Below are 24,605 nucleotides of genomic sequence, written 5' to 3' on the forward strand. Positions count from 1 at the left end.
AAAGAAAGAAGGGACAGAGGGAGGGAGGAAAGAAGGAAGGAGGCAAGAGTCTTGCTATTCTCTGCCCTGGTCAGACCATCGACAGAGTACTGTTTGGTTCTGAGGATCACCGGGGAGGAAGGACAAAAATAAGCTAAAGAATCTCCACAAAGCTGGAGAACTAGAATGGCAAAGGATCTGGAGTCCATGTCCCAGGAGACCTGGCTAAAGTGGAGATGGGCAGCTTGAAGAAGAAGTCAGCAGGACAGTACATCTATCTCCAAGTACTTGAAAGGCAGCAACACAGAGGAAGGATTCCCCTTGTTTTCTGTGGCCCCACTAGGCAGAACGAGGCGCTCGGGGTGCAAGCTGCAAAGAGGGCAGACAATTTGGCTTGGAAGTCAGAAAAGACTTCCTAATCATCAGCGGTATCCAAAAGCAGGACAGATCACCAAACTCCTTCCCCAAGGCTAAAATGGCCTTCTGGGTGCTCCATTTCCTGCCTCCCTGCCTTTGTACCGGCTGTGCTCCGTGCTGGGAATCCGTGGCTCCTCACTCCACTTCTTGAAAGCCCGAGTACGACACAATGGCCCAAGGCAGGCACTCAATAACTGCTTCCTGCCTGCCTGGTGACTGCACATGTGCTCCCCCTCCCTGAAGTCCCCAAATAAAGGCTGGATGCCCTCTGGCCCAGGGTGTTGTAGGCTGAGGTGCAACTTAACTAGATGGCCACAGAGTTCCCTTTCAACTCCAAACCTCTTGAGCCCTCTACAACAGTGGCAAAACAGAGGAAAACTTAACCCTTTCACCCTAGCAAAACAAAATGCTATTTGACTGACTGTATTCAACTGTCAAATCAACTCATTCTGTTGGCAAAGCTCTTTTCCCTGCCCTTCCTGGGCAGGTTCTTTGCTCTCTTACCTGGACTACTGGGAGCCTGGTTGACAGGGGACTGGGCCTGCTGCCCTGGCGGGCTGGTCAGAGCACTGGCCACGGGCTCATTCTTCAGGCATGCCGAGCTACTCCCAGCAGGGGATGTCATGAAAAGCCCCTCAGACTGGGTACCCTTGCAGTCTTCAACACTCGCTGTTTTCTTCATGCTGTGTTTGGGAGTGCCCAATGGGGAAGACAAAGGGGCAGATTCCTAGGAATGAAACAAAATAAAACCAAAATACAGAAATTAGGGAGCAGGGTGGGGAGAGGGGCCAGGAATGAGAATTACCTTGTCTGTGATATTCCCAGGAAATCCCAGGATTTAAGAACCATAATAACTCCAAAATATTCAGCATTTCTTTCACCCTCCAGGTACCATATCCAAAACATTGCTGCCTAAATAATTTTTTTCAAAGAGTATTTTTTTTACAGGAACATAACCCAATATCTACTGAAAACTAAAAAGTCTCTGAAGGGAGATAATATCATTTTGCCCAAAAGTAAATGACAAAATGCTTGTTGATTAGGTGGATTTAATCCAGGTTAAATAGAGTACAAGTACAGTTCTCTTGTCCACAATATTTTTAACACCTGTAAAAAAGTGCATACACACATGTATATATGTATATGGTGTATACATATGTGTGTATGTGTATTTACTCTTCCTATAAGAAATTATCTCATGCACTTCTAATGAAATTAGACCCAATTTTAAACACTATCACTCTAAGTGGGATCTGTTTTCAAAGGATCACCTTATGGAAATCTCTGAAAAAGAGACAGTCAAGCATTTAAATTTCCAATCTCTGCTTTTAAATATAGAAAGCCCAGTCAAACATCTCTCTCTCCCTCTCTCTCTCTCTCTCTCACACACACACACAGTTTCTTTAAATACAAGTCAAGGAATTACTTGTTTTGAGAAGCACAAATTTATAGTAGGGCAAAAAAACCTGGATTTAGAGTCACATGAGACTTGGATGCAAATCCCACCTCTGGGACTTAGGTGTGTAACCTTATACAAGTCACTCAATTTCTCTGAGCCTCAATTTCCTCGTCTGTAAATGGAGATAATAATAGTTGGTAATGCCAACCACCTCTCTGGATTGTTGTAAGAAAAGCGCTTTGTAATGGTAAAGCACTATAAAAATGTGAGCTGCTATTAAATCTCCACTCATCAGGATCAAGAATGGAGAAGGCAAAGGTAAAAGCTAGGAAATAGTTAAGACAATAAAAATCTACTCAATATTATGTAATTTATCTTTCCTTAAAATGCCTGAAAAGCTTCAGTAAGTCATTAATGAGATCAAACAGGAGAACACAGTGAAAAAACTATACTTGTGACACCTGGAATTCAATTCAAAAATTGATTTATGGCTTTTACACTGCAGACAGTGTTTCTCTACAACGAAATAACCAAAGTCCTCTCGTGTCCTTTTTTTTTCCTCTTTCTTATATCTGTTACAACCAGAAAATGATTTTATCTTTAATGTCACTATGTCTTTTCCTCTTAGTTTCAAAGGAGAACAATGCCAGTCACCTTTGAAGAGATCTTGGGAAGTGAATACAAAAAAACTTTTTTATATTTGCAAATCCATCAACAAATGACTAAATGAATGCTAATGTGTTTTGCACATAGTAGGCACTTACTTAATATTTGCTAAATTTTCATTGATAGCCTGAAACCCTCCCTTTTATTTGTGTTTATTTATACTCTCGGTTGTATTTGTTGATCTTTCAGGAAACTCCAGTATCTTTCATCTCCGCATTTTCTATGTTGGTGCTTAAAACAAATAAACGACTGGAGAAGAGATTGATCTGGGGCTCTTGTGGAATAGGATAGAGAGGTTATGAACCAAGGAGTAGGAGATGACTAAGAAAAAGGAAAAAGGAGGCAGATGCAAAACATCCAGACCTGCTCCCATTAAAACACAGATTTATGTAAAACAATTCCCAACACACAGGAGCAATGACATTCAAGGGCAAACAACTCCAACTCTCTCAGATTTGATTTCAGGATGATTTCCTGTTCTCAAACCACTGGAATTCCTATTAGAACAACAACACACATGCAAGCTATTAGAGGGCAAACAGAAATGCAAAGCACTCTTTAGTGGCAACTGGAGGGAAGTAATCACCCAATTCTTTACTCATTTATTAAATACTTAATCTACAACAATCAGGCATTGACTATGCATAATTGGGTGTACTTCCTAGATTCATTTATCTGAAATACAAAGTCCATAACAAGAGAAACACTCCAAACTTCCCTTATGGAATTCCACAGAACAATCAGTGCAAATGGGATAAGATGAATGTTTTTTTACAGCATAAACCTATCAGGAAAAATCGATTTAGGGTCAAAAAGGTAAAAGGTTCTTTGGAGTCATCAGGGGAACTTTTAAATATGGGAAATTACTTACAGACAGTACAAGAAAGAAGTAGATTTCTCTGCTGATGAAATATTTATAAGATTTTTATTTTTAGGTGATAATACATAAATTGACTACTGAATCCCATAAGGTTTATCATAATTTGGGAGGATGTCAAAGAAGGATATTCCGCTATTATACCTTGAAGCACAAACGATCCTTGTATGTACTGCCACTTAAAATCAAATCCTCAAAAACAAATACAGGGAAATAATTTTCATTAAAACACTATGAAATACTTGCTCTTATTTAGTTTACTAGAGAAAAGAGAATCCCTCTCATAAACATATTAAGTTCAGTATGATCTACTCCAATTGAAAACACACCACTATTCCTTACTTTAAGCCAATGTATATGAAAATTCAAGTTACCTAAACAAACTAAGGAGTATTTCATTTGACCAAAAGATTTTTCACTTTCTAAAAGCATACATCAGTGGGTTCTGCTGTAGAAACCTGGGCATGTCCCTTCATTACTCTTTATAAAACAACTAGGTCTAATTGGACAACTCCTAAAATCCCTTCCAGACCTAAAGTGCATGAGCCTATGATTTTTTTGAAACACATTTATTACATACAGAAAGGGAATTACCTATATGTAGTAATGTTTAAAGTCCCAATTAAATTTGGAAATGTGGGAACAGTTCAAGAGAAGCCCCATAATGTAAAATAACTTAAGATGAAAAAGCAGGCAATGGCCCAAGGCCTCTTGACCAAAAAGAGGAAAAAAAAAAAAGAGGGGGATCATTACTATAAAGCAGGCCACTCTGTGGTACTTAAGTGCATTAAAGGAGGCCCAAAACAGATGGGCCTCATAATGAATTCGGTTCTATAGTGAACAGTCTTACAACTGAATGCTACTATACACAAGACATGGTGATAAACACTGCAGATACAAAAACAAAATAATAAAATAGTTCCTGCCCGCTTACATTCTACATAGAAGCAAATGAGTTTTCTGTGTACAAAGTGTGACTCTACAGTAATCAGACCAATTCCCTTCATTCTCCTTACCCACAGCTCAGAACTCATATATTATATATCCAAATACGTAGTATTTCCCAAGCTGCTTGTATCTCATCTGCCTCAAATGTCCATCTTTTTTAATATTTTCTCACATGGATGCTAGATGGCTGGGAATAATGTAACATTTAGAAGAATCACACCTGTTGGACAGCCAAAGGGGAATGGAGAGATTGTAGTAGATGTGATTGCAGCACCAGCAACAAGGATTAGGGTTGGAAAACTAGAGTAAGAGACAGGATCATCAAAGGCATGTGTGACCAGAAAGATCACGTAGTGATAGCTGGCCACATAAGTGTGGCACTGGTATCCATGACACAGCCATGAAAAAAGCAGAGGAAAACTTCCAGTGCACACATAGGTCCTCTGTGGCAAAGGCTAAGAATCAGATGGCCAGCTGCCTATATTCACTGCCTACACTACGCCTTTTTGAGAGTCTGGACCCCCCCCCCCCCCCTTAACTCCATTGCTCTTCAGAAACAGCCACCCAAAAAGCCAGGACACTCGCTTCAACAATGCTAAGTGACTTGAAATGTTTCCCCATCTTCTCGTAGGGCAGTGCCTGCAGAGTGGTAAAGGTTGCACCAAAGGGAAATCTTTCTCTTTTCTGTAAAGCCAAACCCAGTATGACCCAGGGAACAGAAAACCCCAGCCTGTACTCACGACACAAGGTCCAAGTCCCATCTCTGGCAGGTAGTGATCGTGTGGTTCTGGACAGTCACTTATCCTCTCAGTGTCCCAGGAACCCTCTCAGATCACAACTTACAGATGAGAGATTAACTGACTTTATGGAGGGACTTTCCACGCTACAAGATTCCCACACTGACCAAGCCACAGGTCTGGACCTGCTCTGCTCCACCTCTGCCAAAGAAAACCCCATCTTTATAGTCACGTATTTTGTACCCAAAATACTCTTACCTTACTCTGATTAAACAATCACCTTATTTGGCAGCTCAGAAGACTTTTATCTATTTCCCCCAAAAGTGAATTTATCCAAAAATATTAAGGCTTTTCCAGAAAATGTACAGCAAAGGCTAAAGTTGATTCCCAAAGAATTCTAGACCTGGGTGACATGATGAATAGAGCTCTGGACTTGGAGTCATGAAGCCCTGGGTTCAAATCCTGCCTCAGTCACCCTCTCACTGAATGACCTAGACAAATCACTTCATCTCTGTCATCCTCAGTACGACTGTCAGTAAAATGGGAAGAATTACACTTGTAGTAGCTAGCTCCCAAGGTTGCTCGAAGGGTCAAACGGGAGTGCTACACAAATGTCAGCTATAGTTATCATTATTATCCTTATTCTTATCATTATCATTATTACTATAGTCAGGTTGGAAAATGTGCACAGCCATCCACAGTGTCTACCTTAGAATAGACAGCCCTCATCCAGATTTATAAGTTATGTTTATTTAAAAAATTTAAAAGTCACACCTGAGACTGGGGAAAACCAAGTTAGAAAATCCTGAGGAGCAGTCAGTCACTAGTCTGCACAAACAGGCTCTCAGCAAGCATGCTTTTCTTTAGTACTGTCCATCATGTAAGGCAATGAAGAATGAAGAAATTTTTCAAATTAAATGTTTAAAAATTTAGTCAAAAAAGAAATATTCTGGAAGAAGAAAAATAGGGAGCAAACCATGTCTCCTAAAACATAACTACATAAACTCACCACAACAGTGCCATCATTTATAAAAAGAAAGCATTATCAAAAAGTTTCTCCATATTAAATTGCTACACAAAGCTCTAAGGTTAGAATTAAGAATTACTGTCTTATTCTGCTAATTACGCCCCCCTGCAAAAGTTCTGGAAATTTTTCTAATATTAATAGCCAATTATTAAAATTGGGGAGACCCCAGCTTTTTTTCCCTGTCCTATTTCCTTGTCTAATCTCTCATGGACAGGGCTGATGGAATATGGGATTCACATTTTCCTCATTCTGGGTACTGCTACTCTACCCAACTAAATCAGACTAATCTAAGGTGAACTCCCTTCTGCTCAGGCTTGGGTGGGGGATAAATTCTTTGAATAGATTGCCCAAAGCTGAGGGTAACTTAGAAATAAATGACATAATCAAGGTTCATTAGAATAGGTTCAGCCCTTCATTGTAATAGTCATTCTCTCATTAATTGTTAACCAATCACAGCTAGCACACTCCTCTTCCAAGGGCAGATAAGCCGCTCAAGTACTACCAGGATTGTCTTTGGCATTCAAGAGTGCCACAGATCTCCTTTTATTCAACTACTGGCATTATTAATAAAATGACCAATTACCCAGAAACTATGTCTCTCGAACTAACGTCACAATCTGAAACCAAGATATTTCCTGATTTCTCAAGTTAAATGGGACTAGAAGAAGGGGCTTTATACAAAATGTAATTGGAAACCTTTCTCTCATACAGAGAGCAGATCCTGACCAGAGAAGCTGTCATCCCAATAGAAGGGCAGCCAATGTTCATATCCATTTATAAAACTATCTTTAAACTTCTTTTCTAGAATTTAGATTAGAGATAGAAAGAGCAAACTTCTCAGCCATCACCATATACCTGAAGATATATCTGCGAACCATTAATTAGACTGAGTAATACTGAAGTTTAATAAATCTGTTGTTCAGTTATTTTTCATTTGTGTCTGACTCGTCATGACCCCGTTTCAAGTTTTGTTGGTAGAGATAGTGGAGTGGTTTGCCATTTCCCTCTCTAGCTCATTTTATTGATAAAGAAACAGGGTGAAATGACTTGTCCAAGGTCACACAGCCAGGAAGTGCCTGAGGCCAGATTTGAACTCAGGAAGATGGGCCATCCAGGCCCAGCACTCTTATCCTCTGTGCCACTTAATTGCCTAGCTTAATAAATGCTTGTTGACTAATCAATAAGATATCTCTCATTCTTCTTTATAGCTTGCTAACCTACCCCTCTGCCTTTTCCCACTTTTCCACTGGCTCATGAGAAAGGATTCCCAGCTAGGCTTGTGAGAGATGCTGCCAGGGAGGGGATTCTGGTTTCCATGTCTTTGGACCTTCCTTTTCTGAGCCAGTTTTGTGGCCAAGGGGCTACTGGGGGACAGCAATGTGCTGTATGTTGGCTTTCTTTCACTTTTCTCAAGATTTTCTGTCTCTCTAAATAGAGACAGCTTGGCACAGGAGCAGAAAAAGCACTGGATTTAGAGTCCAAGAATAAGGATCCAAATCCCAGGTCTGCTATTTATTACCTTTGTGACTCTAGGCAAGTGATTGCCTTATGGTCTTGGTTTTTTCAATGGTAAAGATAAGGGGTACTCATGATGTGATACCTAAAGTGCCTTTAAAACAGAAGCTTGGAATTTGAGAGTTGGAAAGAACCCTGGTGGCCAATGAATTCATCCCACAGAAAAGAGGAATCATCCACACGTAACAACTCTGTGATTCTATGACTTTTTAAGCCACCCTTATGCTTTCTGTGGGATATTTTGGGGGTCAAGTGTCTGGGTCACAGAATCTCAAGCCAAAAAACCAGCACAAGGACAAAAGCCCTGGGGTGCTCCACTGGAGCCCTGTTTCCAAGCAGATGAGAAACAAGGAAGGAACACTCCAAGCCCAACAACTCAACCAATTCTGGAGCCACCCAACTGTATCTAGTCCATAGCTCTCCAAAATTCCCACAAAAATACTAACGACAGATTTTATCAAAATGTTTTGCTAAAACCTAGGTAAACTCGATCTGTAGTGCCATATCTGAGGCAGCTAGGTGGTACAATGCCTGGAGTCAGGAAGACCTGAGTTCAAATCCAGCTTCAGACACTTACCAACTCTGTGACCCTGGGCAACCTCTGCCTGCCTCAGTTTCTTCAACTGTAAAATGAGAATAATAATAGCACCTACTTCCCAGGGTTATTATGAGGATCAAATAAGATATTTACAAAGCACCTATCAGCACAGTACCTGGCACATATTAGGTGCTTTATGAATTCTTGTTTCCTTTCTTCCTTCCCCAGATCTACCTATCATTAGGGAATGAACACAGAAGTATGCACAGTCCCAAAAGAACAGTGTCAGATCAAAATGAGTTGATGCTGTTGAAGACAGCCAAAGATAAAAAAAAGACAGTTTTTCTGACTACTTTGTTCTGTTTGCCACATGAGGAAGAAAGGAGGTTCGTAGAGGGGAGAGAACAGTGCTATCAGAAATAAAGCTCGTCAGGCATGATCTGTCTCTGATGCAGCTATGCTAGCTCTCTGGGCTCCTGAAGCCTATTCTTCATGTTCACTAACTGTCCCTTTAACAATTCCAGAACGTAGCCAGAAGTGGAAGGGAGGCTCACAGAACTAGCCTTGAAGAACTTACCATCTTTGATTTTTGAAACTCAGGCCCAAATCTGGCCTCCAACCTTGCAGGACCTGGCCAGGCTCCACCACCTTTCCATGCTCAGTGGTGGCAGCTCGACCACCCTACTGCCTGCTTCTCTGAGTACCCCAAGAGATGACCCACGTGACCCAGGCCCAAGAGGAGCACTGAGTGCGCGTTTAGTCACTCCGCACTGACTGCCCCATCTCACCTCTACACCTCTCTCACACAACCTCAGTTATTTTCTCCTGATACACAATCCCCAAAACTCAAGACGGCTGCACCTATTCTTCAGTCACCAGAAATAGCCTCTGTTTATTCACGTCCCTCAGATACTCACAATTGTGTTGCTCAGAGGTAGATAAAAAAATAACCATCCTTGAGAAGGCGTCCAACTTACAATTTGAAATGCCTTCAGATCCCAGAGTAGAGTAAGAAGAGTAAAAAAGCAGTGTGAGGGGAGACAAGGATTTTTTTAAATGGGCCAAACAGAAAAGAGTAATACTGAATGCTTACCTTGCCTTGCAAGGAGAAGGTCCCAGGGGATCCTGCAAATAGAAACTTGTTCTTGATTTTCAGTTTCCCCAGATTTGCTACAATTAAATTATTTGATCTGGAACTTTCTGGGATGAGGAGAACAGGAGCACCAGCTTCAATATCTAAAAGAACCCGAGAGCAGCGCTGGGCTTGATCTCTCACCTGTGGTCAGGAAGAAAAATTATTGTTCAAATTCTCAAACTCCAAGATACAATGACTTCATAACTAACTTTATACCTTTATAAACACTTCAGTGTTTAGGTGCTTCAAGGTCAGGGGTCAGTGATCTACTGATCTTTAAAAGACACAGTCAGAAATGAATAAATGAATGGATGAATGAATGGATGAATGAATGAATGAATAAATAAATAAATAAATAAATAAATAAATAAAGGCCCAGCTAGGTGGCATGGTGGATAGAGCTCCAGCCTTGGAGTCAAGAGGACCTGAGTTCAAATCTGGCCTCAGACACTTGACACTTACTAGCTGTAACCCTGGGCAAGTCACTTAACCCTGATTGACTCTCAAAAAAAAAAAAAAAGGAAAAATAAATAAATAAAAGATACAGTCAGTACTTGACTATTTAGAGTGGAGGGGAGGGGGAACCTGTGGCCTCAAGGCCATTGGTGGCCTTTAGGTCTTGGGGTACACCCTTTTGACTGAGTCCAAGTTTTACAAACAAATTCTTTTATTAAGGGGATTTGTTTTGTTAAGTTTGGATTCAGTGAAAGGGCTGCACTAAAGGACCTAGAGAGCCACATGTGGCCCAAAGGTTGCAGGTTCCGCACCCCTAATTTAGAGTCTGGTTTGTCAAACTGTAGGTCACCTAATTCTGGATTTCTCAAGCTGGGGCCCCTGAATTCTTTTTTAGAAAATATCTGGATAACTGTATTTCAATATAATTGTTTTTCCAGATAATCCTAAGTATTTTATTTTATGCACTTATTCTGAAAAGGGGCCCACCACCTTTGCCAGACACTCCAAGGGTCCCATGACACAAACAAGGGGAAGAACCCCTGCTTGAATGCAGAATTCTCCTCTTCCTCCCTCATCAGTTTCTGGAAGATGAGGAGCTGGAGAAGCACACAACTGGGAATGAAGAGAGGGGAGCTCTGCCCCTGATGAGCTATGCGACTCTGTACACACTCCTTCCTCTCCACGGGGGAGCAGAAGAGGATGCCAAGGATAACATCAAGGTTGTGAACCTGGGAGATCAGAAGGATGCTGGGGCCACTGATAGAAATAGGGAGATTGCAAAGAGGGGGGTGGGTTGGGAAGGAAAGATAACGTCTATTTTCGACATACTGAGCTAGAAATGTCAAAGAAACATCCAGTTTCAAAGGTCTAGTAGGGGATGAGGGTGTAGAGGTCTGAAGAGACTTGGGCTAGATATATAAGTCTCTGCATAGAGATGATAACTGAATTCATGGGAGCTGATGGGGATACCAAGAGAGTACAAAGAAGAAAAGAGAACCCAGGAGAGAGCCTTAGTGGATATCCATGGCCAGGCAGGGCAACATGGAGGACTGAGCCAGAAAATAAGACTGAGAGAAGATACCCAGAGGGGAGTGTCATGAAAATTCAGCTAGACTACCCCACAGGAGGAGAGACAATGTGATCAATGCTGCCAAATGCTGCAGGGATGTCAAGAACAAGAAGCAACAAAAGACCCTCAGACATGGCAGTTAAGATGTCAGCGTTAACTTTGGAGGGGCCACGTCACTTGAGTGGTGAGGTCACAAGCACGACTTCAAAAAGCTGATAAGTGAATGAGAGGAGAGGAAGGAAAGGCAAAAAGTGGAGCTAGATTCTTCCAGGAGATTGGCTGAGCAAGAAATGAGAGAAAAACACGACAGCTTAATAGAATGATCAGGACACGAGACACAGACAGGCCAGCAGACAGGACAAGAAGCCGTAGATAAGGACAGACTAAAGATGTTTTTAATTCAACATTTCAATATACAAATAAAAGGAAAAAAATATTTAACACAGTAGCAACAAAGGTGTTCCATTTGCATTCACTTCTACACTTCCCAGTATCTTTTGTGCATACAAAGAATGTTTTTACTGACATTTTATGGCATATCTATGACTACCCACTGACCTCCCCTACCAAATCTAAGCCCTCCTTTGTAACAAATATGTAAACGACAGCAAAACCAAGGAACTTACTGAACAGGGCTAAGAATGTCGAGCTAATTTCGCATTTCTGGCATATCAAAGGAGACAGGAAAGAGATACCCTTAACAACTATGACTGGGAGACAGAGATAATCATAACAGAAAACGGACAATTTCAATCACATAAAATTGAAAAATTTTTGGACGGGTAAAATAAAATAAGTAAAGTTAAGAGTTAGAAACAACTGAAAAAATTTTCATAGCAAAATTTCCCCAATAAAGATCTACCCAAGAGGTAAAAAGAACTGATACAAATTGTAAGAGACATTCCCCAATCGATAAACAGTCAAAATGGATGTATATACTCCAAATGGAAACAAAACCTAAGTATACAAAATCATGATTAGAAAAAAATTATATTAAATATGTAGTGGGGAAGAAGGCAGAGATGATTATCGGGACAATCTGTTAGAAAAGACAAGAGAGGATAGGATCTGGGGCACATGTAGAAAGAGGTTTGTCTTAGAGAAGACTTCATCAGAGAATGGAGAAAGAGGGAGATAATGTCAAGGGGTTTTGATATCTGAAGAAGGGAAAATAGGTGATTCATGGTAAATTGCTTCCATTTTCTTAGCAAAATATGAGGCTAAGGTCCTCAGCTTAGGGGAGGGTGTAGCAAGGGTGAGGAACGTTTGAGGGGAGAATAAAAAGTTTTGAATAACCTCTGTGAGGAGTGGGATAGAGAATCAATTAAGAGGAATAAAAGTGTTGCCTTGCCATAGCGAAAGCCTAGTTGAAGTTAGATAAGATAAATTCATATCAAACTCAGTCAGCTGGGTAATATCACTTCCTCCAGCTCCATTCAGCAGCACTTAAGTGAGAGTGAAGACTAATGGTGATAATAATCCAAGCCTGAGGTTTGTCAAGGCACAAGAGGAAATGGGATAGGGGATACAAGAGAAGAAAACAGTGTGGATGGAGTTTAACTTGGATCAAGACAGGGAAGATGGAGAAATAGTGTCAAAACTGAAGCAAGAGCCTGAAGAGATGTAAGGACTGGAACGTTCAGTGAGGAACAGGTTTAGGAGACGTAAAGTATAGGAAGAGTTGGAATGAAAGAAAATTATCATCAGACAGGGAATGCTAATCAAGCCAATTACCAACCATGACTCCAGAAGACTAATGATGTCCAGACCTCCCAATGGAGAAGTGATGGGCTCAGGGTACAGAACGAGTCATAGGTTTTTGGACACGGCCAATATGGGAATTTGTCTTGATTGACTACACATATTTGTTACAAAGGTTTTCTTTTTTTTTTTTTTCCAGTGGTGGTTGGAGTGTTACTTGAATTTAATTGAAAATGTGTTCATTAAAAAATAAAATGTAACAAGAAAAAAGACTGAGTAGATAAGGTTTAAGTTACTATCCGAAGGTGGATTTTAGGTGGAATTTGCACATTAACTTGGCAAATCAGGAACAACAACACTTCATATTTAACAATGCCTTACCATAGCTCTGTGAGCCATATGAATTAGGAACTACCGTCATCCACATTTCCCCCTTGAAAATGGGGGGAAAGGCACAAAGAGAAAGTGATCAGTGTAAGATCTCGTGCTAGCAGGAAAAAAACCCAATACTCCAGAATCTAATTCCTCTTAAATTTCTGACTCTAGTTAAGAATTAGAATTGACAGAAACTTGGACATGAATGTCATTTCCAAAAATAAAGTGGGCATGTACAAGAAAAATATTTACAGCAGCACTCTTTGTAGTGGCAAAGAACTAGAAACAAAGCAGATCCTAAGATCTTTGATGCCCACCAACTAAGGAATGAATAAATAAGACATGGTACACTAATATAGCAGAATATCACTTGTTTTTTAAGAAATAAAGACTATGATGAATACAAAGATTAGGAAGACATATGAAATGCTAAAAAATGAAGTAAGCACAAACAGGAGGAACAAAATATATATATATCTATATATATATCTATATCTATCTATAGATATATATATGACTTCAACAATGTAATGAAAATGGGAAAAAAAAACCAACAATCAAAACTAAATGCTGTGACCTATTACCCATGGTTATATGCTAACAAATTTATGAAACCCAAACTGACAGAAGACCAAATAGAGATCTTAAAGAAGCTAATCTCAGAATAGTAAAGAGATCGAGCTGTAAAGGAACTATCAAAGAAAAAAACTTCTGGTCCTGATTCACAAGAGAATTCTATCAAACTTTTAAAAAGAAATAATTAGCAGCCATACTACACAAATTATTCTCAAAAACTGGAGACAGAAAGTACACTACCAGAATCCTTTTATGAGACAAATACAGTCTTAATATTTAAATGAGGAAAGGATAAAGCACAGAAGGAGAATTATAGACCAGTAACACTACTTAACATTTAGAAATTTTAAATAACACCCTGTCAAAGACACTACAATAATTGATCCAAGAAGTCATTCATTTTGACCAAGTTGGATTTATACCAGAGATGAAAGGATGAGTCAACATTAGGAAAACAATCAACATAATTAATCATATTAAAAATCAAAACATCTAAAATTAAATGATTATCTCAACGGATAAAGAAAAAGCCTTTGACAAAATATAACACTCATTTATGCTAAAAGTATAGGCACAGAAGGACCTTTTTTAATATAATAAAAGCCATCTATCTAAAACCAAAAACATCATATGCAATAGGGGTATATTACAACTTTTTCCAATAAATATAGGATTAAAGCAAAGATGCCAACCTCCAACACAATTATTTGGTATCGTTTTGGAAATGCTAAAAGCAGCAATAAGACAAAGAAATTAAAAGCATAAAGATAGGTTAAAAAGAGATAAAACTATCCCTATCTTCTGATGACAGAATGGTATACTTGGAGAATCCTAAGAAATTATTAAAGATACTAACTGAGACAATAGCTCCAGCAGAGTTGCAGTCTACAAAATAAACCCTCAAAAATCAACTGCATTTCTATATAATAATAATAACAAAATCCAAGAAGCAAAAAGAGAGTGAAATTTCATTTTACATAAACTATAAAATCCATAAAATATTTGGGGATTGAGCCACCAAGCACAAAAAAGACTTGTATAGATTCAATTACAAAGTGTTCCTTAAAGAAATAAAGAACAACTTAAAATAGCTGGAGAAATATCCAGTGATCATGGTTGGGCTGTGCTAATATAATAAAAATGACAATACCACCAAAGTTAATTTACATTTTTAATGTTATATCAATCAAATGACCAAAATAATACCTTGTAGAGCTTGATAAAATAATAACAATATTTATTTGGGAAATCAGAAGATCTAGAATATCAAGGGAAATGATGAAAAGAGGCAAGGACAAAGGCAGAACAGCACTTCCAGACCTCAAACTAAATTAAAAAGCAGCAGTCATCAAAACCATCTGGTATTGGTTAAAAAATAGAGAAACAGAACAATGGAACAGAATAGACAAGGAAAAAACAGAAACAAAGGAATTCGGTAACCCAATGTTTGATAAATAGAAAGCATAAATTATCTAGGGGCCATGGGTGGGATACCAAGGAGGTGTAAGTTTCAGAGCTGATGTGATCTTTCATGAGTTTCTGGAAACAATGATGAAATCCAGGAGAGTAGCCAGGTAGGCAACAATGACGTAGCTGTCCTCATCCCCCTCCTTAAGTAGAGGGTCTGGCAGGAGCTTTCTGATGTCCACCCTCTCCAATAAGAGGAAGGAAGAGACCTCATGGGCAGGGGGTATTGAGGCATGAGCTTCAGAGCTGATATGGTCTTGCAGGAAGATGAGTTTCTAGAGACAACGATAAAATCCAGGAGAGCAGCCAGGTGGGAAATTAATATCAAAGATGACAAAAGATGGGAATAGTCAGTGCTGGAGAGGTTTTAGGAAGAAAGGCACGCTGGTACATTGTTGGTAAAGCTATAAATTGGCACAAAAATTTTGGAAAGCAATTTGGAATTATAGCAAATAAAATGACTAAAATGTCCATGCCCTTTGATTCTATTATTGGCTTACATTCCAAAAAGGCCACGGATAAGAAAGTTCCCATATACACCAAAATATTAACAGCCGTATTTTTTGTGATGTCAAAGAATTGGAAATAGAAACTGGGAAATGACTAAACAAATTGTGGTATGTGAATGTAATGGAATATTAGTGTGTTTTACAAAATGATGAATGTGATGAATGCAGAAAAGCATGGAAAGATCTACATGAAATCGTGCAGAAGGAAGTAAGCAGAGCCAAGAAAACAATATGCACAATAACTACAATGATGTAAATAGAAAAAAACACCCACACATACAAAAATCAAAAGTGAATGCATCAAAATTATAAAGAATAAGCATGGTTCAAAATAAAGAGACAGGAGAAGAAAAGTCCTAACCCACTCCTTCGCAAAGGTGAGAGATCCACAAATATTGTACACTGCACTTGTTTTCTTCATATGTATTGATCAATTATGTTGGATTTTTTTTTTCTTTTCTTTTTTTGGCTTTAAAAAATACTATTTTTTAAATCTAGATGGCTCTCAGTAGGAGGAGGAGAGATATTGGGGAAACCATGAGGATGTTATACTGCATTCAACATACTGTTTTTTTGATATGTTGGGTTAGTTTTGGTGAAATTTTTCATCTTTCATATTTTTTATTATAGGAGATGGGGAAAAGAGGAATACATTGGGATATGTAAGTAATATAAAAATAAAATATATTAATAAAAATTTTTTTTATAAAAAACCATCCTACTTGTCTGGGCTTTATTCTTTTCTCACCTGTGCATTTTTAAAAATGCTTAAATGATCCTCCCTTTTTTTACATAAGTATTGCTAATTTCCCCCTCAAATGTCACCCCCAATTAAAAAAATAAAAGGAAAACCCTCATATCAAATTATCACAGTGAAGCAAAATAGATTCACACAGTGGCCATGTTCAAAAACATATGTACCTGGCTAATACGGAAATGTTCTACATGACTTCACGTGTATCGTCTCTATCATATTGCTTGCCTTCTCAAAGAATGGGGGAGGGAGAAGAGGAAGGGAAAAGATTTGGAACTCAAAATTTAAAAAAATCAGTGTTAAAAACATATTTAACATACTTGGGAAATATTTAACAAAATAAACAAAAATATGTTTTTCAAAAATGTATGTATCCTTCTGCACTATGATCCATTACCTCTATAATGGGATACAAATAACATGTGACCACAGGTCCTTTGGAGAGGTGGTTGGTACAGTGTTGATGTCTTTGTATAAACTGTTCTCCTTGTTCTGCTTGCTTCACTTTGCATCAGTTCGTGCTACCCAGGAATCTTTAAAATCTTTCTTTGATCATTTCTTATAACACAGTAATATTCTATTACATTTATATACCACAATTTGTTTAGTCCCTGGTATTATCTTCCCCTTTGACACCTTTTCCATCTCCCTTTGCTTCCCTATGCTGAATTTGACGTACTTCTTCAAAACTGCACGTGTGTGTGCGTGCATGTACATGCATGTGTGAGTGTTCAACCCTCCTTGTTCATTTCAGTTAAGAATAAGGATCATCTGATGCCTATATCTCCTGGTCCTTCCTCCATACCCATATACTTTCCTCTTACTCATTCTAATTATGAGAAAAATCAAAATTCATTCCCTTCTTTCTCCTTCCTATTTTAGTGTATTCCTTTTACTCTTTTCTTTCCCTTCTTAAAGCCCTAAGAACAGAACCAATCCACCTCAAGGTCCTCCTGTGTTTCTTACTTAATTTCTGTAGTGTCCTTTGAAGACATTAACATTCTTAAAGAACACTTGTTTCCTTCTCTTCCTATTAGAAAGTTATCACTCCATCATCCTACAGCTCTTTTCATCTACTCAAATAAATGTCCCTTTCTAGGTTTTTCTAGACTCCTGTGCTTGTATTTCAAAGTTCCCAGTCAGGCTTGTCATCAGAAATTCTTTGATTCATCAGAAAATCCTCTATTCCAATTCACCACCAATGAAGAAGAAATCAAAACAATAATTAGGAACTATTTTGCCCAACTGTGTGCCAATAAATTTGACAATCTTAGTGAAATGGATGAATATTTACAAAAATATAAATTGCCCAGATTAACAGAAGAGAAAATAAAATACCTAAACAACTCCATTTCAGAAAAAGAAATTGAACAAGCCATCAATGAAATCCCTAAGAAAAAATCTCCAGGGCCAGATGGATTTACAAGTGAATTTTAGCAAACATTTAAAGAACAACTAATTCCAATACTATATAAACTATTCGGGAAAATAGGTGAAGAAGGAGTCCTATCAAATTCTTATTATGATACAAATATGGTGCTGATACCTAAACTGAGAAGAGCCAAAACAGAGAAAGAAAACTATAGACCAATTTCTAACATAGATGCAAAAATTTTAAACAAAGTCCTCTATTCCACTGTCACCTGTAGGATTACATTCTGCTTTGCAGGGTAAATTTTTCTTGGCTGTAAGCCTCTATCCTTCGCTTTTTAGAATACTGAATTCCCAAGATCTCTCATTTTTAGTAGAAGCTGCCAAGTCTTATATGATCCAGACTGTGGTTCCTTGGTACCTAAACTGCTTTTTCTGGGATGTTCACCATATTTTTTCTTTGCTGTAGGAGTTCTAGATTTTGGCTATGACATTTCTGGGACTTTTCCTTTTGAAGTCTTTTGTAAGGGGTGATTGGTGGATTTTATCTTCACTTTGTCCTCTCATTCTAAAAGATCTGAACAGTTTTCATTTATGACTTCCTAAAATTTCCTTGTTTTTGTTTTTAAATCATAACTTTCAGGCATTCCAATGACTATTAAATTTTTACCTGTTTACCAGGTCAGTTGTTTTTGACTTTATATTCTTCTATTTTTTAAAATCTTTCATTCTCTTCTAATATTTCTTGATGTTTCCTGGAGTTACTGGTATTTACTCTAATCTAAGTTTTTGGAGAGTCAATTATATTGCAAAAAGCTTACCACTTTCTCTATTCTCCTTCCAGTTCTTTCCTCCAGAGCTTTTACTTTGTTTTTCATCTGCTACTTCATTTCTTTTATATATTCATATACTCCCTGTGGAAAATCCATTTTTCCTTTGAGTTTCTGCTTCAAATTATTACAAAATACTCTCTCCTCCTTTTGGGGTGGGGGTGGGGAATCTCTCTAGATTGAGAATATTTTTTCCACCAGTTTAGTCAACTCTTCAGCTTTAGTCCCAGAATGGTGGGTTCTGTATTAGGCCCAGGCTCCCCCTCTGCTGCCCTTTCAGGTGAGATAGTCAATCCTGCTTGGTCTTACCCTTGAGCCCCTGAATTCCTATGCTGACCTCTCCTCTACTTCCTAGGATTAGGTCCCCTGAAATCTTTGAGGTTCAGAACTTGGACCTTCAGCATCATCTGTGGCATCTCAGGACAGGAAGCTAAAGACTTCGGAGCCCTGGGATACCCCAAACCAAACTGTGCTTGCAGTGGCCCTCCGGTATTCTAAGGGTCCCTGCATGGTTTACATTGAACCTGGTGATTTCTTTGAGGAATTCTCCACTTTTGCTATCTCCAGACAGAGAACCCCACAGCCTACCCATATTTCTGGCCCTTTTCTGGTCACGCTGGGAGGTTATGGGCTTATGTCTTCACTGATGCCGGCTTTGCTGGTGGACTCCTTCCCTACTGCCGACTAGTTTCTGGCTATCTTTTTGTATAACTATGGGCTGGAAAAAGTCATTGTAGTTTCTCATTGGATTTCTTGATCATTCTGGTGGGAATTTTAGGTTTTTGTGAGAATAGTTATGGGGAAATTGGCAGCCTATCTCCATTCGGCCATCTTGACCATAAGTCCTAATTTGTATATTTCTCTGGCTAAATCAAATTAGATATAACTGATGGTCTTTTTAGTTTTATATACCAAAAGAAAACAGTATTCTAAATCATCTTTGGCTATTAACTATTATTTACAGATATCTAAGAAACCAGGAGGACAAATAATCCCAACTATAAGAGATTAATTAGTTGACACCACCAATAATCAGCCCAAAATTAAAGAAAACAGAATGAAATTTCAAAAAGAAGGCCCTACCAATCTGCTGTTGCTGTTCAATCATTTAACTCATGACTGACTCTTTGTGACCCCATTTGGGGTTTTCTTGGCAAAGATAATGAAATGGTTTGCTATTTCCTTCTCCAGCTCATTTTACAGATGAGAAAACTGAGGCAAACACAGCTACTAAGTATCTGAGGCTGGATTTGAACTCAGGTCTTCCTGACTCTAGGCCTGGAGCTCTATCCACTGTACTACCTACCTTTCCACTCCACTAATCTAACCAACACTTCTTTAATTCTCTGAAAATCAGAGCAGGGAACCAAATGGGATTATAGATGCTTGACAAGATCAGTCTTTCTTTAAAACCCTTTCATCTTTCATCTTTCTCTTGGCTCAAACAGTTTGATAAAGTGAGATTTGAAAGACTGATGTAACATGTCTCCTCCTCTCACCACTCACAGCCAAACACAATCCTTGGGTCTTATTCCCTGACCTGACTGATCCTTTAACAATACAATAAGATACAATTTAAGTCACTCTTATCATTTATACATGTGTGTGCATATAAATATAACCTCAAAGGGATGTTGTGAAGGTCAAATGAGATAACTATGTAAAGCCTAATGCAAACCTTAAAGCACTACATAAATAGAAGCTATTATCATTATACATGAATATCTGAAAATTACAAGGAGCGTGACATAAATGTGTGCATAAATATATAATTTTATTATATGTAATATATAATATCAATATATTCTCTGTAGACTAAAACCTGCTACTGCCTGTGATTTAAACATGTTCATAAATGCACGCTCACATGTATGTGTGTATGTATATGTGTATATACATATATGCAAACAAATACATATGTGTGTGTATATAGATATACACACACAGCAAGTTTTAGTCTATAGAGAATCACATTACAATATAAGGCAATTCTGTCATTAAAACAGGCATACTCCTCAGAACAGTTGCTAGGGAAGAGGCTCCCAAACAAGGCCCAGATGTCCGCAGCCTAAAGAATGCATCCATCAATAATGGTATACATGTATGGTACGTCATATTCACTCAAGATTTCCTGTTTCTTCTTCAGGAAAGCTGACACTAAATTCAGATCACAGAAATGGTAAGCAAGAAGCCGCCTCGAAGCTAAGCAAAGCCAGGCTCCAGGCTCACGTCACACACGCGCACCAGCTGTGTGACCCCTAGGCAGCTTTCTTCACCTCTCAGGGCTCCGGGCAACACTGAGAGTAGAGGCTACAGAAAAGATACCACCTGCACTGGTAAACTCCATAAAGTCACAAAGGGTATAAATGGCTAAGTCAACAAGTCTCTGTGCTATGCTGTTTGCCGGGCACTGTAGGTATTGTGTGGATTCACAAAAAGGCCAAAGGGAGTCCCAACTCTGGAGGGGCTCCCAGTCTTATCAGGGGAGACAACATGCAAACTATGTGCTAATAAGCTACAGTCACGGTTAATTAGGGATATAAGCAAATAGTTCAGCTACCATAAGATTTGTGCCAGTCACTGAAGAAAGGAGTGTTACATATGAGTTTTGTTTTTCCTTAGCTTTCAATTAGGGGATGGGGGTGGGAGGGAAAGGAGGGAAATTTTGACTGATTGAAAAATATATATATAAAATTTTTAAATGTTACAGAGAACAAACATTATTAAACATGAAATTACAGCTACTATGCCAGTGAAAATGTTCAGCCTGGTACTTTTATTATTCAGAGAGCCATATACTTGGAAGATCTTACCGTCTGCCCCTCAATAGCAGCTCTCTGGCGTCCGAGGACATCTTGCAACTGAGTGAAATGCTGAATGAAGGCCACCACCTCAGCCTGAAAGCGCTGAGTGTGGACATACTGCACTGAGGCCATCTGGAGGTTCACTCGAATGTCATGCTCTCTTTGGAGCAATGGGTCAGGTCGTCCATATCTGGGAAAAGTGATCAAAATGGGAATCCACCATGACCAAACTACAACATTCTCAGGCCAATTCAGAGCCACACCTTCCACATCTTCAAACACCAAAATGGAATTATGGACTACATTCTAGAAAGCCAATTCCAACATTACTGTTCTATCCTGAATCTCTGCGATTGGGCAGTCTGGTCTAGTACCTAGGACACTGGACTAGGAGAGAGAGTTCACTCTTGACTGAAACATGACCATCCAAGAGACAACTCCACACTCACCTCTGCTTCTTTTCTCCAACCTAGGGTACCATGGTATAATAAATGTAAAACTAGAGAGGCTTTGTATGGTGGACAGAGCACTGGACTCAAGAGTTGGAAAGTTCTTGCCTCAGACACTTACTGAAGCGTGTGACCCTGGGAAAAATCAACGAGCTTCCCTCAGCCTTGGTGACCTCATCTAGGGATAATAACAGCACCTAACTCCTAGAGCGGCTGTAAGGAATAAATGAGCTACTAAAAGCAAGGTGTTTTTAAAACCTGACAGGATAACATAAATGTCAGTACTGTCATTACTAAACTCTTAGAAATGTATAGAAATGGAGAAAAATCTAGGAGGGTCTTGGAAACTTTCTTCACAGAAAATCCTGTTGCAGTCACCACACAGGCAGAGACCATTTAAACCTCCTACATGACATTCCAGCATGACCCACTTAAAAGGAGTTCCGTTTTAATGCAATTCAGTGTAAAACGGGCCTTCTCATAAATGGGACTTAGCCATTTTAAAAGTAAAAAATGGACCAGCCTCCAAAACAACAACATTTTAAAGTTGCAATGTCTTTAAATTTTTTAACTCAAGCACAAATTTGAGGCAATACACAATTATGGGAAAAGTGTCAAAAGAGAAAAGAACCAAGCATTTTACTTGAATATCTGGAAGATCAGAGCCTCTTCTCCACTTGTAGTGAAGCGCTCTCTGTAGAACTCTCCATGAGATGTCAGGTCACTTAAAGACAAGCTCCCAATACTTCCTTGTAAAGCAAGATCTCCCTCTAAGGATGAGTTATGAGAAAAAAAGAATAAATTACTGGTTCATACTGATCTGTTTCACAGTAAAGGACAACATAAATGAGAGACTTAGGCTGCCTTAGGACACTGACGACTTACCAAGCTATAGGGGACTGACAGCCCAATGAGTTGACAGCTGAAAACACTCATACAATTTAAGAGTGCATTATCTCAGGCTAGATTTTAGTCTGGAGAGAACCGCGGTAGCCATTAAATCCCTCCACCGCAAGTGAACAAGAATCTCCTCTAAGTATACTCCAGAAGCGTTCATGCAGCCTTTGCTTAAAAATCTCCGAGGAGGTGGCACCCACTACTACCTAAGGTGACCATTTTACTTAGGATAGCTCCCATTGTTTGGAAGGTTCTTGTGGTATGGGCCTAAACTTACTTTGCACCTCCCACCAATTGTTTTACGTTCTTTTCAAGTCAAGTGGATCTTGTCTAATCTCTCTCCCACAGGACAACCTTCCCGAGTTCTTCATGATAACTATCATGCTCCCCCTGAATCTTGTTTCCTCCAGACTAAATATCCCCAGTTCCTCCAATTGAGTCTCAGATAGTAGGACTAAGGTTTCTAACCATGCCCTTCTCAGGATGCCTTCCAGCTAATCAGGGTCCTTCTACTGGTACGTCAGACACAGTCTGACCAGACAGAGCAGGACAGGATTGTCACCCCCTGGCCCTAAACAACAGACTTCTCTTACAGTCTAAGATCACCTTAGAGGATTTTTTTAACTGCCATACCACAGTGATACCTCATTAACCATGCAATCCACTGAAAACTCCACATCTATGTTGGATAAAATGACAATATCTCCCATCATATACTTATGAAGTTAAATTTTTTAAACTCACATTTGAGACTATATGTATGCCTACTCAATTTCATCTTAGTAGAGTCAATCCAAGCCCATCAAGATGTTTTTGGGTCCTGCCTAAAGTGTTAGCTAAGGCACCTAAGTGGCATAATGGATAGAGTGCTGGACTTGGAGTCAAGAAGACCTGAGTTCAAATTTGATCTCAGACACTTACTAGCTGTGTAACTCTGGGCAAGTCACTTCACCCTGTCTGCCTCAGTTTCTTCATCTGTAAATAGAGCTGGAAAAGAAAATAGAAAACCACTCCAATAAAACCCTAAAGGGGGTTATGGAGAGTTGGACTGAAATGACTAACCAAAAACAAAAAAAGTGTTAGCTCATTATTCAAATGTGGCGTTGTCTGCAAATCTGACAAGCAGGCCACCAGTGCTTTTACCCAAGCCACTGATAACATACGTTAAGTAGCACAGGCCAACCTCAGATGCTCAAGGCATTCCATGAAAGACCTCTTTGTGAAATACAGGATGAGAGATCTAGAGGTAGCCATCAACTCCGACTCATTCATTTGACAGATGAGAAAAGTAAAGTCAAGGCAAGTTAAGGAACCTGTCCAAGGTCAGGCAGATAAGAAGAGCCCAAACTGGAATGTGAACTCAGAGGTTCTGACCACAGAGCCAGGACTCTTTCCACTGTATCACACCCTTCCTCATGGCAAAAAAACCATTAATAAGCACTTACTGGGTCCAACTAGTTTTTGACCCACTTAACTATATAATTATCTAGCCAACATTTCTTCATCAAGAAATCATCACAAGAGCATGAAAAAATTGAAAATCAGTGTGTTCAGAACAAGAGAAGTGATGGTCCCAATGTACTCTGCCCTCATCAGACAATTCTGGAGTACTGTATACAATTATGGGCACCACATTCTAGGAATGACACAAATAAGAATGAGAGTAACCAGAGGAGAAAAACCAGAATGGTAAAAGACCTCAAGATCTTGCCACTGAAGGACTGACTGGAAGAACTGGGAGTGGTTAGCCTGGAGAACAGAAGACTAAGGAGAGACATGACTGTTGTCTTAACGGCGCTTGGCCTGGTTTTTCCCGTCTTTGCATCTCCAGGGCTGACCACAACGTCTGGCACACAGGAAGCACCTAAGTGCTTTTTACGGACTGGGCATGTTCTGCTTGGTCTGAGGGGGCAGAATAAAGGGCAAAGAGAGTCAGATTTCAGCTGGACTTACAACAAATGCTGCATCCTTCCACACCTCTACAACACACTAGCCTCACATGTGACACTTCTGCCCCAGTGGGCCTGTGCACTGACTGTCTGCCCCCCATGCTAGGATGCTTTCTCCTTTATTAGCCTCACCTCAACGACTCTGCAGGAGGCCTGTCCC

General features: G+C 39.3%; 1 protein-coding gene across 6 annotated transcripts in view; it reads right to left on the reverse strand.

Moving 5' to 3' along the window:
- Positions 1 to 24,605, reverse strand: part of VPS13D (vacuolar protein sorting 13 homolog D) — a 329,312-nt gene that overhangs the window by 250,810 nt on the left and 53,897 nt on the right. For all 6 annotated transcript variants that reach the window (XM_027843937.1, XM_027843939.1, XM_027843934.1 and 3 more), the window contains 4 exons: positions 22,243 to 22,369; positions 21,160 to 21,340; positions 9,197 to 9,379; positions 901 to 1,123 (listed from right to left, as the gene is read on the reverse strand). In XM_027843937.1, coding sequence (XP_027699738.1) covers positions 901 to 1,123; positions 9,197 to 9,379; positions 21,160 to 21,340; positions 22,243 to 22,369 — 714 coding nt within the window. The remainder of the gene's footprint in view (positions 1 to 900; positions 1,124 to 9,196; positions 9,380 to 21,159; positions 21,341 to 22,242; positions 22,370 to 24,605) is intronic.

This window comes from Vombatus ursinus, unplaced genomic scaffold (assembly GCF_900497805.2).
Source record: "Vombatus ursinus unplaced genomic scaffold, bare-nosed wombat genome assembly UNPS02014932.1, whole genome shotgun sequence".
Lineage (NCBI taxonomy): Eukaryota > Metazoa > Chordata > Mammalia > Diprotodontia > Vombatidae > Vombatus > Vombatus ursinus.